This window comes from Typha angustifolia, chromosome 14 (genome assembly GCF_048772165.1).
Source record: "Typha angustifolia cultivar Huaian chromosome 14, ASM4877216v1, whole genome shotgun sequence".
NCBI lineage: Eukaryota > Viridiplantae > Streptophyta > Magnoliopsida > Poales > Typhaceae > Typha > Typha angustifolia.
The window spans coordinates 1,500,231-1,517,003 of NC_133252.1; the positions used below are offsets into that span (position 1 = coordinate 1,500,231).

Consider the following 16,773-nt stretch of genomic DNA (forward strand, 5'->3'; position numbering starts at 1 on the left):
ATATATATATATTTTTTCACGAACCCCAGACAGCTTTAAATTAATCTAAATCTAACATAATGGAATCCAAATCATATCAATGAACAGAACCGACACTCTTGTGACTCTTATATTGCCTCGGTTTATTTGCCATGGTCCCCAGGATCCACGAGATCTTAATGAGAAGAATTAAAGTAGATAGATTAAAGGAGAGGAGGACCAATCCTTGTGGGGTTGACTAGAGTTGTGACATGGGTCCCTCCATGTTATTATATCCATCTTCCAATTAGAAATCGACAGGATCTTCTTTTTTTTTCTTTTGGTAGTGTATTCTCTCTCTAACTAATCCACTGTGTATAAATTTATGAGCAATGAGTCGATGCTAACTAATTAGTTATTAAAAATAATTCTCATCTTGTTGGTAAATTAAAGAGTATAAATTTAGGAGGTCGACTCTAATCTCAAATAATTATTATAAAAAAAATTATTTAGTAGTTTGATTTAATGACTCGGTTTGATTAATGACTCAACGATGCAGTTAGCAAAAGGAGTAACTTGGTAGCGCGACGGCTTAGAACATATCTCAGTAGTATTTTGTTCGGAGCAACTAGTCAATTTACTATATTAATTAGAGCTTGATAAAATCTAAGTGTCTCTTTATTCAGAGGAAAAGTTTGACATTTTATGCGGGCCATATTCAGTACCCGGCTGATAGATAAAACAGAGAAACAGAGAAAGAGCAGAGATTACTAATCCTGAGCAGAAGAGTAGCAGTAGGTGTTCGAAACCAAACATGCCTGCCTTGGCTTCACCTTTTCGTAGACGAAAGCTGAGAGCTCTAGAGTCATCCATGCCAAAATAAAAGGTACACCAACGAGAACGTGGTATGTTGGTCTTTCCAATACTAAATTAAATTTCTTTGGCAACTATTCATTGGATCATATACAAGAGTTCACCGTGTGGGGACTCCTAGTCCTAGATCTATCTATGTGTATTCCTCCCCTGTTTGACTTTATATCCACCCCTTTTTATTTTCTCCCCTCTATATTAACTTATGAAAATTACTGAATACTTTTGAACTGCTAATTTTTATACTTTTTCCCCATAAAATTAACATATAAATATTGTTATTATTATTATATAATCCAAAGACGCGTTACAACTGGAGGTCAGACGCACACTACTCACGGATCACCGACATCAAAGGCTTTTTTTAATTTTAATTTTAATTTTTAATATTTTAATCGTGAAATTAGAGAAGGAAACAGACGAGATGTGGGAGTAAAAAGGTGGGTGTTCCAAGTTTTTTTGTATTTATTTGTTGTACCAAAAGGATGATTTGGATATATAGTAGGTTGTACTTTCTGGCTTTTTTAAAAAGTTCTTCTCAAAGTTAATGTGGACACGTAGAGTATCTTAGTAATTAATTGCATTCTTGAAAGCTTTAATTTAATTACTATTCCATTTGTCCTTTTATGCCCACTAAGTAAATGCTTTGACGTTACCTTTTGGTTGTAAAAGATGTTATCGTGAATTATGTTTTATTGGTCTTTATGTAATATAAGAAAATGTTTGGTTAAAGATAAATAATTATATGATCTCTCGAAATGAGGTAAAATTAAGAAGATCTTTATGTTAAAATTGCAATAATTTCAATGGGGATTTCCTAAACTTAGATTAACACTGATAATGGGCCTAAGTGGTCAGTGGAGCCCCTCCTTATTGGGCCTTAAAATGAAGCTTTTGGGCCGGTCCAGGGAAGAGTATTAACCTCATTCAACTTTACATTACATAATGAGATTAAGGTCAATATTTAATAAATTTTCATATCTTAGAATAATTAGCCTAATTGTTTAATCTATAGACTATAAGCTCAAATCAAATTCTTTCCTCCATTTCTAAGCAATTTAAATGCTTGGATGGTCTGCATCCAATTCCAAGGTTTGGCAACTCATCTTACATTAATTCTGGAGTCAAATTCTGGCAGCAAATCTTCTTCTATCTCCCCCCCTGCATTGTCTTGTTGTACCCAAAGACCTTCAAAGTCATGAACTACCAAACATAAACATATAATTCCAAACACCACCTCTTCATCCCTCTCTCTCTCTCTCTCTCTCTCTCTCTCTCTCCCACCAATCCTTCTCTTTTTCCTCAAACCGCGTCAAGCATCCAATAATTTTAAGTACCATTCATGCACCCACCTCTAGATTTTGACCCAATTAGCAGAACTCCATCTTATATTGATTTGGAATATACTCCTATGCATGTATGGGGTCTTTGGTGTGACTTGAAAGATCTTTGATGGTTTTAATTGATGAGTTAGGGACCTAGAAGAAGAATGATCTGCTGGCAATTTGGTAGCTAGTGCTGTTTAGTATTTTTATAACTGTTGTTTGAATTTTTATAGGAAATGAAGCATGGAAAGAGACTTTGTAGAAAATACTTTGGAGGTGATGATGAAGAAGTAGATCTATAGAGTGAATGTGGTTGTTTAAACATTTGAATATATAGAATAAAAAGTTATGGAACTATTGGATCTTTGGATTGTAAACCCTATTAATCTTATCATCTATTAATTTAACAACACAAGTTTTTTGCATTAACTAGTTATCGAACAAGGCAACAAGGCAGAGATTTCATATTGGCAAACTTAGTCAAATAAGCTCAAATAAATTATCAGATATGTATCGACGCATCAAGTACAAAAATCTAGTCCGAACAAATTTAATAAATACGTGCAATCGATACATGAGAATGGACTAACCCAAACCAATTGGAGCTGCACCACAGTCTTATATATTTAGCTAGCACAGTATTAGAGTTCAAACCTCGCCCAATCTTATGTAATTTACATTTTGAATTATTTATCTTTTATATGTCCTATTGGGCGTTTCATACATGAGTAATTAAAAATAGGGTCTTTTCATACATGAGTAACATGACCCTATTTTAGAGATGTTTGGCGAAAATTCATTGGAACCAAATGGGTCCCACATGAAATGTTAATTAAGATAGGACGTTTTATTCTAAATTTCTAAGACTTAAATCCAGATCTGGCAGCCATGGTAGGCTGTGTTTAGTGCATCAAAGTCAAAAAGGTGAGCATTTTAAATAAAGACAATAGTTTGCTTCCGGTTTGGCATTTCATCATACATCTATCATACGCCTTCCTTAGTTCAAGCAGTGTTTGATTTGACTTTGCTCTCGCATGGCTAGACTGACTGACTCACTAACGTCGGTGGTCAAATATTGTCTTTTTTATATTAAGTTACATCCTAAACAGCGTACTTAGTTTTTGTTTAAAAAAAACTTACTCTCTTTATTAGAGGAATAGATCTAAGTGTGAAGATGTGATCAGGAAGCATGTATATTAAGTTAGATCCATAAGTGGAGTGCATTTATCTTAGTCTAATATCGTGTTCTCGTTTTTACCCATATATTACTCAAGAATGTGTATTTAATGTTAGTTATACGTAGTTGCGTTGCCATTATCTCCAGTTATAGTCCAAATTAGATAAATATGGCAGTAATAAATTCCTCTTCTCCCCAAGAGAATTAATGGCATTAAAGAATCCAAGCTCTCCAGTCAAAGCGGCACCACTGGATGACTGGAGCCAAACTATATAGTAGAAGTCAAATTGAAACGCAGATTCTAGCAAGCAATCCATCTAAATATTGCCAAAAGATCGAGAACACAGTCGTGGAACAGTTGGCTGCTCATGTCAACTTGCCAAAATATCAATCAGATAACTATTGCTAGCCACCAAACTTCAAAGAGACAACTACTCCAGCAGCCCTATTGCCTAACGATTGCACTAGATATTGATATATATCTCTCTCTGTCTCTCTAAACCACACAACTCTTAAAGAGTTCTTCCAAAGGAGATTAGATTACTGTAATAGATAATATTTTCGCAAGTAATAATTTCTAGAGGTGATTAGGATGGTTATTTTTCCACGCGCTTTTATGTGTTTCTTTCTCATTTCGGTTGACTTGTTGACTTCCACAGACAAGATTGTGGAAAAAATTATATGACCATGAAGCCCTCGTAACCCCTATAAATACTTGCCACCTCTTTTTAAGTTTTAAGTACTCCTCACAAACACAAGATCTCTATCTTAATTAGTAGTTAGCCAAATATGAATTCCACCACCATTACTCTCCTTCTCCTCTTCTGCACCCTCTTCTTCACTCCCTCCCTCTCCGACCCCCCGCCGTCGTCCCCCGTGCCCCCCGCCGCCGCATGCAACGCCACCCTCGACCCCACCTTTTGCAAGTCAGTCCTCCCACCACACGGCTCCCAGAACCTCTACTTCTACGGCCGCTTCTCCCTCGCCAAATCCCTCGCCAACGCCGGCAAATTCCTCACCCTCGTCAACCGCTACCTCGCCCGCCGCTCAACCCTATCGCCCGCCGCGGTCGCCGCCCTCCAAGACTGCCAGCTTCTGTCGAGTCTCAACATAGATTTCTTAACCTCCACGAGCGCTACATTGAACTCGACCAATACCCTCCTCGACCCGCAGGCCGACAAGGCCCAAACCCTCCTCTCCGCCCTCGTCACTAACCAGCAGACGTGCCTCGACGGCCTCCAAGCCGCCGCGTCGGCTTGGTCGGTAAAGAACGGCCTCTACTTACCCATCTCCAACAGCACCAAGCTTTATAGCGTCTCCCTTGCTCTCTTCAACAAAGCCTGGGTCCCAAAAGCCAAGAAGCCAAAGACCCACAAAGGCTTCACCTCCTCAAGAATCCCCATGAGGAGAAGCCTACTATTCCACGAAGGCAAAGAGTTGGCTCTAAGAATGGAGAAGGCAAAGAGGGAGCTATTTGAGAGGAAGAGTGGGAGGAAGCTTCTCCAGGACTCCGATGCCGTCATGGTTAACGACATTGTTGTGGTTAGCCAAGATGGGAGTGGGAATTATACGACTATCGGAGACGCCATAGCGGCGGCGCCGAATAACTTGGATGGGAGCAGTGGATACTACTTGATATACGTGGATAGTGGGGTTTATCAAGAATACGTCGTTATTCCCAAGCATAAGAAATATATTATGATGATCGGGGAAGGGATCAACCAGACTGTGATCACTGGTAGCCATAACTTCGTCGATGGCTGGACCACCTTCAACTCGGCCACCTTCGGTAAGTTTAGCTAAATTAATCTCGTTTATTATTAATAAACATCCTATGTTTTGACTTTATCATTACTATTCACATCCTACTATATACATATAATTATTTCTAAGGTATAGTTATTGTTAAGTTAAAATTAATTAATTTGGGAGAGGTATTAAAAATTACTTATACCTATGGTGGGGTAAGAAAGACAATAAAATAAATATAAGAAATTTTGAAATATTTATTTAGTCAGCAATGGTCCTATAGCTGTTTTGTTATGAAGTCGCCATCACTTAGGTGTTCCTTATCAACCAAACATAGTTTACCAATTATTTTTTATAGTGATGACTAGTAGCTATTTTACCGGTTATAGCTCGGGTAAAATAATTAATAGCTAATCAAGTGGCTTAAAGTAAAAGGTCACTCTTAATTAATATCTTACATCATCTCAACGGTGTCAACCACTTGTGGAGCATTTGCTAGTGCTGATTAATTAATATTCTACCATCCAGAAAAAAAATTTGACATGAGGTAAGATAGTCAAACGACCAATTATAAAAAATAGGCACTTTAATTAGTTTAATAAATTTAAAAAGAAAACGTATATATTATAACTAACAAAATATCCATTTAAATGTATTCCCACAGCTGTGGTTGGTCAAGGCTTCGTAGGGATAAACATAACAATCCAGAACACGGCAGGCCCCGCGAAGCACCAAGCAGTGGCCCTCCGAAACGGCGCCGACTTATCCACCTTCTACAGCTGCAGCTTCGAAGGATACCAAGACACCCTCTACACCCACTCCATGCGCCAGTTCTACCGGGAATGCGACATATACGGCACCGTAGACTACATATTCGGCAACGCGGCGGTGGTGTTCCAGAACTGCAACATCTACTCACGGCTCCCCATGAAGGGCCAGAGCAACACGATCACGGCCCAGGGGCGAATCGACCCGAACCAGAACACGGGCACCTCGATCCAAGATTGCAACATCCTGGCCGCGCCGGACCTAGCCCAAAGTGAGGGGTCCACCGTCACGTACCTCGGTAGGCCATGGAAGAACTATTCGAGGACGATTATCATGCAATCTTTTATGGATGATTTGATCGATCCGGTGGGGTGGATGCCTTGGGATGGGGATTTTGCATTGAGTACGTTGTACTATGCGGAGTATGATAACAGTGGTCCTGGGTCGGATACTAGTCACAGAGTTACGTGGCCTGGATACCACGTAATTACTAATGGGGCAGATGTGGCTAACTATACGGTGACGAGCTTCGTCTTTGGGGATAACTGGTTGCCGCAAACTGGAGTGCCTTATTCAAGTGGATTGGATTAGATTAGAGGGGGATTTGGGAAGAATAAGATGTATTTGTTAATCATTTATTATTGGCCTTTGCGTGTAAAGGCAGTTGTAGCAAGAATAAGAGATGCATTAAAAGATAATAATAAATTAGAGCATATCATTTCCAAGATGTCACCAAAAATGACCCTCCATGTCCAAAGAAAGAAGTTGAAGGACAGTAAGTTCAAAAGTTTTCTTCGCCACTTGAGAAAGATTGTTCCGAGAAATTCTCTACCTACCCACATTGATCACTCGCAAATCTCTTTTGTCTATGATACCGTGTTTTTAAGGGTCTTTTGATTTATGGGATTTAGATTGGGCAGGGGGGGACTTCCAGAGTAACACCAGCTTGGATCTGGCCCCAACCGATGAGGCGCCAATGCTTCTCGACTCGTCGACTGAGTGCAACCTTCTCGCCTTTACTTGTGCAGACTGGTGCAGTAAGCTGCAGCTTTGCAAGATCATTCTTCACGGCGACCACCCGAGCCCCGGTCGACATGGACCCTATGTTAAGCATTAGGATCTCAGCCTTTGTCAGCTTCGAGACCTTCCCTTGCTTCTCAGTGCCCTTTGTTCTCACACCCAGAAGCCTCCGGAGAAGGAAGAAGTTCACCTGTAAACTCAAAAGCTAAGTAATGTTGAAATAATGTTTATTATTGTAGAACCAACTAGATAGGCAAAATTTGCTCTTTCGCAGGGATGATCCCTTGTTCTCCCCTTCGTACTATTCCTCTTTAATCCATTATGAACAGGAGTTAAAACTACCAGAACAGAAAGAAAGTATTTTAAATTTGATAACTAGACTCTAGCTTTAGGACAAACTTTTAAAACGCAATTTGCATTTGCATATACGTAAATTGAGTTAAAGATTCATATGGTTGACAGACAAAATGAGCACCCACCTGTGAAATCCTAAAAGACCAACATCAAGACCATGTAGTAAGTAAACCAATATGCAATCCGAGTGCCTATAATATGGTAACTTAATGTACATAAATAAAAGCTAAAATATTTCACCTTTTCCTTATCTAAAGGAATATTTGATGGGTTACTCCTGGGTAGCAAGAACCGAAAATGCAACATTATTTGTCCTTAAATTTCTGGTTCTTTGGTCGAAATATTTGAATCCGTTTTCCATAGGATTGCATGAAACGACCAGCCCTGAGAAACAGTAATTCTTGGCCTTCCTACCTTGAGTTGTACTACAACGAATTCATATTTTTTATCATAATGGCAATTGATGAAGGGCTGAATTTTCCTACTCTAATCCTTAATTCCCTATTATGCAACCTGAAAATCATTTAAGAGATATAGCAAACCTCGAGCTCCACGAAAACATCTGGCAGAGTTCCAACTTCCCCAAGGACCTGACCCACAAGCCTATCAGCACGTGTCAATGTGGGATCCATTGTAGTCCCTACCCCAATAAGCCCTCCAGGTACTGCAAACTGGAGCTCATTTTGCTCAGCATATAGTGAAACTATCCTCGAATATATTGGTGTGCACTTTATGTTGCCACTCTCATCTTTGGTAACGATTCCAGGCCGGACTTCAATGAATTGGTTCACCTTTAAAACTCCCTGCACAGAAAATTGGTGTTTTTAGCTATTTCACCATGGTGAAACCAATAGATCACAACTGCAAGAATTTTCGACTAATTTATAGAGGGAAAAAAGAATGGATAAGACCCACAGGTTCCTCGGAACAAAAACTGGTTTAGTTAGACACAATTCAATGTGGAACTGCAAGAAAAAACTAACATGTAATGAAAGCATAACCCAAGTATCTGTAAAGCTTTTATACAGCAAAACTGCATTTACAAAGGAAGCAGGCAGGACAATCATTAAGTACATAGCTTTGAACTATGCATGCAGATAAAAAAGAAAATCCACATGATATACATACCCTAAGGATGCTTCCGCCTGCAACACCACCCTTTATTTCATCAACTTCAGAACCAGGCTTATTCACATCAAAGGAACGAATGACGATCATGTTTGGAGGTGAAATAAAATTTCTTTCAGGAATAGGGATTTTCTTAACAATATACTCGCAAACAACATCGATATTATATTTCAGTTGAGCAGATATTGGCACCACAGGAGCCCCGTCAGCTATTGTGCCCTGTCCATGAAACCCACTGAGTTAGAAATGAGGTAAAATACTATTGACGTCTACAACTAAGGACCGCTCAGCAAAAGAATACTGACCTGGATAAACTTCTGGATTGCTTCATGTTGGTTAATTGCTGCACTTTCCTGAATAAGATCGATCTTATTTTGTAGTATGATAATGTGTTGGAGACGCATGATTTCAACAGCTGCCAGATGCTCAGATGTCTGAGGCTGGGGGCAGCTTTCATTTCCAGCTATTAGCAGCAGTGCTCCATCCATGATAGCAGCTCCATTTAGCATTGTAGCCATAAGAATGTCGTGACCCTACTAATACAGCCACTTATGTCAGGAAAGGAGAATGGAACACTGATAAATCTATGCCACATGGACTTCGGATCTATTATGAATAATGAGATGTGTCCAGGTGTCTGATCCTACAACAACCACCAAGGTTTCTAATGCTTCCTAACTTGCCCCCAAAAAAATTTCAATTCCATATGCAGGCTCATAATGGGAAAACATAGGACCAACGTCAATAATATAGGACACACAAACGGAAGGTCAATGAGCAGGAATTCCATGGCTGATGTTACAACTGATGCTTCATATGGAGAATCAGAGATACAAGAATGAAAGAACATTATAACCATCATAATCATATCCTTCTATGTCAATAAAATGACATACATCCATCAACATAAGATGGCAATTCTGTACTCTCTTAAATCTAGATGCATTCATGAAGGATATTTGGGTTAGATATTATGTTTAAAAAGTTAAGGTTAAATCAATTTATCCTACAGGACAACCCATTTTAAAATATGACCTACCATATCAGAATTATGCGCTAGCTGCATATTTGAACTAAAAGGCCAAAACTTGGATATAGCATCTCAGATATAGCAACAAAAGCTACTACTTTCACTGATTTGATATCAAAATGAGCCACCTTCCTCTCAATATTTTCCTCTTTCGAGAAAAATATACAGGCTCTGTTAAGCATGTGAACTGGGGCTGTCCCTAAAGCTAGAGTTGCCAATATATGGGCTGATATCCCACATTTAAATACCAAAGAAATTCTTACAAGTAAAAAAGATGATCATCATAGAGATAAAGCATCATACCGGACAGTCAACAAAAGAAACATGTCTTAATAGCTTCATCCTTGTATTTTCAAACCCTGGGACATCACAGAGAGGACTATCTTCTTTTCCACTACCATAAGCCCTGCATAGTCATCAAGATTGTCAAAAGTGATAAAGCAACCCTCGAAAGTGAATCCACAGAATTTTAGTCAGTACCATATGGCTAGCTATGGAGTATGGACTGAAACAAAACATTTCGTAGAAATATAGTCTGTGCTTTGTAGCATATCAACCTACAGTTATGACACTATTCTAAAAAAATCATCCTACAAAAAGTGAGAGCCAGTCATATAAGGACTCTTTAATTCCTCTGATACAATTACAGTGAGTCCAAATGTAGGCTTATCTACACTCCTGGAGAGACAGAACCATACCATATAAAAGAAGGATATCCATGTTGTCCCTTTATAGATGTCTTCATGGTATAATATGTTGTAGACAAATGGAGAATACACTTATGAAAAGAGGTGTCACACATATAGTTCTCCTAAATATTATCCAGAGTATGATACAGAATCAGATAAAACAATCACAAATGTGATACATAATAACTGAGAATAAGATAATGATAAAACATTGTAACATTTTTATGAGCGCATCTAATGATGTTAAAAGCCTGTAGAACTGCAAGGGGTTAACAACAGCACCATAGTGGGATGTTAGGCACTTATCTTCTGCCTCTAAAAAGTTTTTTTAAAAAAAAAAACCAACAGAAACTGACTATTGCAGCGAACTTGAGTATCATAAGAAGAAAAAAAGAATCATTTGCTATGATAGATTATCATACTTGTAGCACATAGGTCGGGGGCATCTATCATCTTCACATTTATATATTTTTGCGTTGGCATAACCCAACTTTATAGTGATATTACGCTCCAACTCATTTTTAAAGCGAACAGTCTGCAACAAGAAAGAAGATTCAATAAAATACAAAAATGTTGTTCAGATAATGACCTAATAGAACAGTAATATATCCAAATATACGTGATCTTATAAATAAAATGGAGCAACAGGCTGCAAATAATTATGTTATTCTCCATGTATACAGTAAATTATAATTGACAGAAGTTAACAACATCAAAAAATTTCATCGCTTTCACCTTTCAGATTGGTTTTACTAAGTAACTAGAATTTATCCACTAGGAGAAGACTTATTTTCAAGGAGAAACATTGTAGCAAATAGCTGTAAAGATATCTTAAAACACTTCATCTGGAGAAAATGTGATACTTAATACTTATAATAGCAGGAAGACATGTTCATATGTAGATTTATTTGGCAATTTATAAGAAGATAGGACCGGAAGCAAGAAGGTAAAAGTCTAGAAAATGAGGTTAAACAAGATCAGATATGCTGAAAGAACAAGCAGTTTCTTAACCTAAAATTGATGTGTTAGCCACTAAATCCTTCCAAGGGCTACATCTGTTGTCACAACCACTATAAGTTTCCAAATCCTTTCCTAGACTAATGACTTTATAGGTCGTTTGGCTTTATGTATCTGGAAAAATTGCATCTACACATATAAAGTGTAATATACGAACCAGTTTTAAATTATGGATCGTATGAAATATCCTTTCCAAGGGCTAAGATGGGCTTACCTGCAACATCTTGACATCCACTTCATTTAAGTGGATGTTAAAAAGCATTTTCTCAACTTTTAATAGGATAAAAAGAGGAAAGACATAAGACTTTGTTTATATTGATTTCTCATTTAATATTAAAGATGCTCCATCTTGAAACACATGGAACCAAATGGCTCCTTAGATCTTCCCCTCCATTCTAATCCTTGTAGAGAACCTAGGCAATACCAAGACATATTGAACTCCTCCGTGAACATGATACTACCTTCATAACTGCATCCTACTGGTTGTAAATGGATGCATGTAACAGAAGAAAGCTAATATAAAAGAAGCACTTTGTTCATTAATCTCACTAAACCACTTATGTATGAAGCATTATCATGCACCTAACAAAAATGTTTGTCAAAGACACAGATATGTTCGAAGCAAAATGCTTAAGTGGTTAGAAAAGGCATCAAAAGGTTGCAAACAATATAGATCTAAATTCAAATAATACCTGAACACCAGATATTGCTTTCACGACAGTTGATTTACCATGGGCCACATGACCAATGGTACCTATAAATAAAGAAAATACAGTGAATCAAAGGAATCACAAAACTATCTGCCTCACAATAGATGTTAGAAGAACAGTATTAAATAGTTTTACCAACTGTTCACCCACTAAAAAAAATGAATCATGATACAAGTTGTTGGACTGTTGGAAATCACTACAGAACGGCATCTAGAGAAACTAAACATGCTAAAAGTAGCCTAAAACTAATAACTTTATATGATTTGACAACATGACTCCCCCATTACATGTAAATGTTATGTTTGGGCCTTTGGGGTTGCCCATTAGTAGAAAAATGTACTTAATAACATTAAAAAAATTTAAACATATCCTTTGTAATAGTTCATCTTGCAGCATATTATAAAAGACTATAAGTGATAGGCGGGTGGGCAAAGGGACATCTAATACACAAGCGCTAGGCGGGTGCCTAGGCAAAGGCCTAGAAGCCAGGACAGTTCGGAAATAAACAGATAGAAGTATAGCTACAGAAGTTAATTTCACATAAAATCAATAAAAATAAACTACTGCTTTTCTACCAAGTGACATTGTTAAAAATACAGAGTGGATATCTAGGCAAAGCATAGATATACGCAAATCATATTTGGAGAGCTAGCACATCGGTATTATAAAAAATAACAGAAAAAAGAGAGCATATTTACTTGATAAGAATTAGATTGTCATTATCCTGAATAACCGCTATTTTGGCCTCCTAATGTTTCTCAAATTACCATCACGGATAAAATGTGGGATCCTTTTTTAGCATCAGTCATAAATGGCTTCCAATATTTTTTATACTCTGGTATCAAAATCAGGCAAATTCTTAATTAACATTTTGAAATCTTTGACAAATGACAAGTCACAAGAAAGTTCAGAAAGGTATATAATGCTCTTAGACAGAAATAAGATAAACAATGATTTTACGAAAAAGTAAACTTACCAATATTAATCGTGGCCTGGCGGGAAATAACTTCTGGTGACAAAGGATGCAGCTTTGTCACATCGAGCTTGCTTAGGTCCTGCTCCATTAATCCTTTGCGAGACATTTTCTGTAGAAGTGTGATACACCAATGAAATCTGAAAGAGAAAATAACAATGGTTATAACCAAAGATCCTTATCTATGAAGCCAGGATACAAATATGGATACAGGAATACTGCAAATTCTCAAAAAACAGAATAAGTTATGTCTAGGATACGAAAATAAATAAATTATATATAAAACAATTACATTCTAATGACAACGATACATGTTTATGTGCACAAAAATTTTTATTCTAGTGACAAGTTACACACAACATTGCATTCGATATATCAATTATCTACATAAGCATTTAATAGCATAAATGAAAGTAATAGATATAAGACAACTAGACAAAGAATACATCAACATTCAACAATTAATGGACCAAAATAAGAGTAGTAGATATCACTGCATTCAACATGAGCAACTGATAGGCTCATAGCACTAAAGCTTATAAAGTAAATCCACCAAAATGCAGAAAATTTGAGAAGAAAATCTGCGCAATTTCAGAGAAAAAAACAAATTTAGAGAACAAGGGAGAAAAACTGAGGAAAGAAAAAGAAAAAAAAAACTGAAAACAGAATTGAGAAGCGGAAAGTGGAAGAAATCAGATGAAGAAAATTCAGAGAAGAAATTGAGGAAAACTGAGAAAAAAAAAGACACAATAAGAGGGAGAAGAAATACCAGCGTCAGAGAGTGAGAGAGGAAGATCGGCGTCGTCTTCGGCTCGTTACTGTCGAGTGTCGAGAGAGAGGGGGAGAACGGCGTCGTCGCTGTCGAGTGTCGAGAGAGGTGGAGAACGAAAGAGGCGGGTGGGTAGGGCATGAGTCTATTATAGAGAGAGGGAGAACGAAATGGGAAGGCGGATAATGGGTTAACGGGTACGAACGGGTTAGTGTTTATAAAAATAAAACCCGCCCGACCCAAAACGTATCCCTAAAGTATCCACTATCCAGCTATCCCGTATCCAAATATTAAAATTAATTATTTTTATTTTGTATGCTCTATAAATGTTTTGGATATGCATTCGAGTCGTATGCTATCCCGTATCTATATCCTATATAGATAAACAATTTGGTATATGTTCTAATGGAAAAGGGAAAGTGAGCACGTTGAAGTGTAAAACAACATAACATAGCTATCTTGTTAGGTAAGGGAAATAATCCTATCAGGTTGTTCCAACTTCCATCAGACCATAAATAAATGTGCCCCAATAAATAAAACATTCTAGTTCAACCAACTTCCGCCAAAATTCGAGTTAGGAACAACTATATTTCATAATCTAGTTTTAGTGAATAAATATGCACGGTAAATTATTAAAACTCCCGGCACTTGGGCGGCCAGAAAAATAAATTTAACTTTTAAATATGCTATACATTGTGCATGCGTCGCATTATCCAACTAATAAAAATACTTTGAAGTGTCTGTCAGTGTTAAGTATGTCATCGTAGGAATTCATAGACTCGGGCTATTTTTCTTCCTTCTTTTTTTTTGGAAGTTTTCCTCTTCGTCTAAAGCAATTCATTTATTTTTCTCCATCTCTTTTTCACCCTCACTAATTTGTTTTGTTTTCTTTGCGTTTTCTCGACGCTTTAACTGTGGGGATTAACCTCTTTTGTCTTAACGCGCAAATTAATTTATTGTTAAGCATAAAATTTCCTATTTTTATTTATTTATTTGTTTTTGTTTTTTCTTTTAAGAAAGGTCTCGTTTAGTTAAACAAGTTGGATAACGACCCATAGATTTTAAGATAAAAATCTTTTCTATATCGTCTTAAAACGATATATATCAAGTATCAACAGTATAAGACAACTACAAAAGAATCTATACAATCTTCTAAAATCAGATCAAATCCACGTCTGCGATTCCGCCACGTGTCCTTTTCCTCCCAGATCTACACAGCCACCACCACCACCGGCGCCGCCTCTTCCCCTCTTTCCAGATCCGGCTCGCTTCCTCGATTAACCCTCAAATCCCTACCACTCACAAGCCTCCTCAGGAGAAGCAACCAGCTCCCCGGTGACTTCACCGCCGGTGACCCCAACCCCATTCCCAAACCTAACCTTAACCCTACCTCTTCCTCCTCCGATCCCCTCCGCATCGGTACCTCGATCGCGAGCTCTCCGCTATCGATATCCAACGCCGACGACGGCCCGCTCCCCTCCAAGATTCCGGCGGTGACGGCGCTCTCCGTCGCCGGAACCGGCAATGGTGCTGCGGGTCCCTGCTCCGGCGCCGGCGCTGCCTCGACGGTGGCGCGGCAGAGGGGGCATGTGGCGTGGGAGTGGAACCACATGTCGATGCAATCGATATGGAAGCGGTGACCGCATCGCGGGAGTCCGCGCACCTTCTCCCCCGCCTCGAACTCGCTCAGGCAGACGGCGCACTCCGCCACGGCGGCGTCGTCACTGGCGGCGGAGGAGTCGGAGATGACCAGCACCGGGAGAGATCGGATCACCTTAGGATCGACGCCGCGTGAGGCGGTAGGAGGGGTTGAGCCCTCGCCGGCGAAGACAAGTTGGCGACGGCGGAAGGAGGAGCGGCGGCTGCGGAAGAGGCGCCACCGGAGGTAGAGGTGGATGAAGAGGATGAGGAGGACGGAGGCGAATAGGACGACGATGACGATAAGCATGATCTTTCCGCTGAGGGCGTAACCTGGCGGCGGAGCAACGGTGGCGCCGCCACCATCACCATCCCCCGGGTTCAGATCAGCGCCGCCCTTGGAATCCATGTAAGTCTTCTTCTTCTTCTTCCTCCTTTGCTTTCAAATGTTGACGGTCTGGGAAACGGGGGCGGATACGAGTTATATAAAGCAGCAGGACGGATACGGATACGCGCTCTTAACGTAGCCGAGTAGCCTTATCGTTCTTGTGCCTCCAAATTACCAAAATGCACTCGTCCAACGCTCCCGTAATTATCTTGGAAATTTTCGTATTACACCTTTACATTTATTGATTTTATGATCTCGGATTTTTCTTCCAAACTTGACCTCCCAACATGCCTTCCTCAGTTACTTGTGAGTGACCTTTGACCTACCATGTTTGACCAAATAGCATCAGAAATAAATTCAACCTTACCCTTTCTAAAGTGGATTATGTGTAGAGAATTCAAATGCTGCGAATACAAGTTTTAAATCACACAAATCATGGGAAAAAAAAGACTGTTGTAAGAAAATTTACCATGATTTTTTGAGAAATTTATAAATAGTGGTCTGCATTTTCCATTCATTTTTTATTTATCATATGGCTTTCAGACCTTTATAATCTAATATTCTGATCCTTATCTTTTGTTGCTTAGAAAACACATTTAAATATAGTAATATTAAGGGTGTGTCAATTCGATAAAAAGTGAAGAAAAGAAAATAATAAAAAGTTTATAGTGAGTAATTAAGACATTAGTATTTGATAAATATTAAATAATTATTTTAAATGGATAGTTATAATATATAATAATAATAATAATAATGTAAAATATATAAATAGTTAGGAAGTAATACTCTTATTGTAAGGAAGGAAGGAAGGAAGAAGAGACAAAAATTAGAGATATTAGATAGTTTGAGGAAGGTCGATATATATTTCTCACTCTAATTTATTTATTAATAAGATATCATATATAAATTGATGAAGTTTCAAAAAAGTCATCATTTTTTTATTTTCTATCAACTAAAACATAATATTTTATATTTATCAGTTTAGTTAGTTGTTATAAAGTATAAAAAGGAAGTGATAATTTATTAGAGTGGTATCGATTTATAGTGTTTTAACGAAGTAAAATTTTTCGCTTCTCTAAAAGTATCTGATTTCCTTAATTTTTAACTTATTTCATATTTTCTCGTAAACGAGAATGAGCGACAATTTTACTCAATAATTATCAAAATTATCCACTTTAATTAAAAACTAATAAGTCAAAATTATTCAATG

General features: G+C 38.0%; 3 protein-coding genes across 3 annotated transcripts; 1 reads left to right on the forward strand and 2 right to left on the reverse strand.

Moving 5' to 3' along the window:
* The first annotated feature begins 4,083 nt into the window (after positions 1–4,083).
* On the forward strand, positions 4,084–6,565 carry LOC140775871 (pectinesterase-like). Its single transcript, XM_073119347.1, has 2 exons — positions 4,084–5,119; positions 5,744–6,565. The coding sequence occupies exons 1-2, from the start codon at positions 4,120–4,122 to the stop codon at positions 6,436–6,438; spliced, it is 1,695 nt and encodes a 564-aa protein (XP_072975448.1). The 5' UTR covers positions 4,084–4,119; the 3' UTR covers positions 6,439–6,565.
* On the reverse strand, positions 6,531–13,666 carry LOC140775872 (eukaryotic translation initiation factor 2 subunit gamma-like). Its single transcript, XM_073119348.1, has 9 exons — positions 13,538–13,666; positions 12,772–12,908; positions 11,778–11,839; positions 10,491–10,603; positions 9,683–9,785; positions 8,655–8,882; positions 8,350–8,568; positions 7,764–8,024; positions 6,531–7,057 (listed from the first exon to the last, which is right to left on the reverse strand). The coding sequence occupies exons 2-9, from the start codon at positions 12,875–12,877 to the stop codon at positions 6,755–6,757; spliced, it is 1,395 nt and encodes a 464-aa protein (XP_072975449.1). The 5' UTR covers positions 12,878–12,908; positions 13,538–13,666; the 3' UTR covers positions 6,531–6,754.
* A 929-nt stretch (positions 13,667–14,595) lies between these two features.
* LOC140775902 (RING-H2 finger protein ATL2) lies at positions 14,596–15,638 on the reverse strand. Its single transcript, XM_073119391.1, has one exon. It carries the CDS (start codon positions 15,582–15,584, stop codon positions 14,748–14,750), a length of 837 nt encoding a protein of 278 aa, XP_072975492.1. The 5' UTR covers positions 15,585–15,638; the 3' UTR covers positions 14,596–14,747.
* Between the last annotated feature and the right edge of the window lie 1,135 nt (positions 15,639–16,773).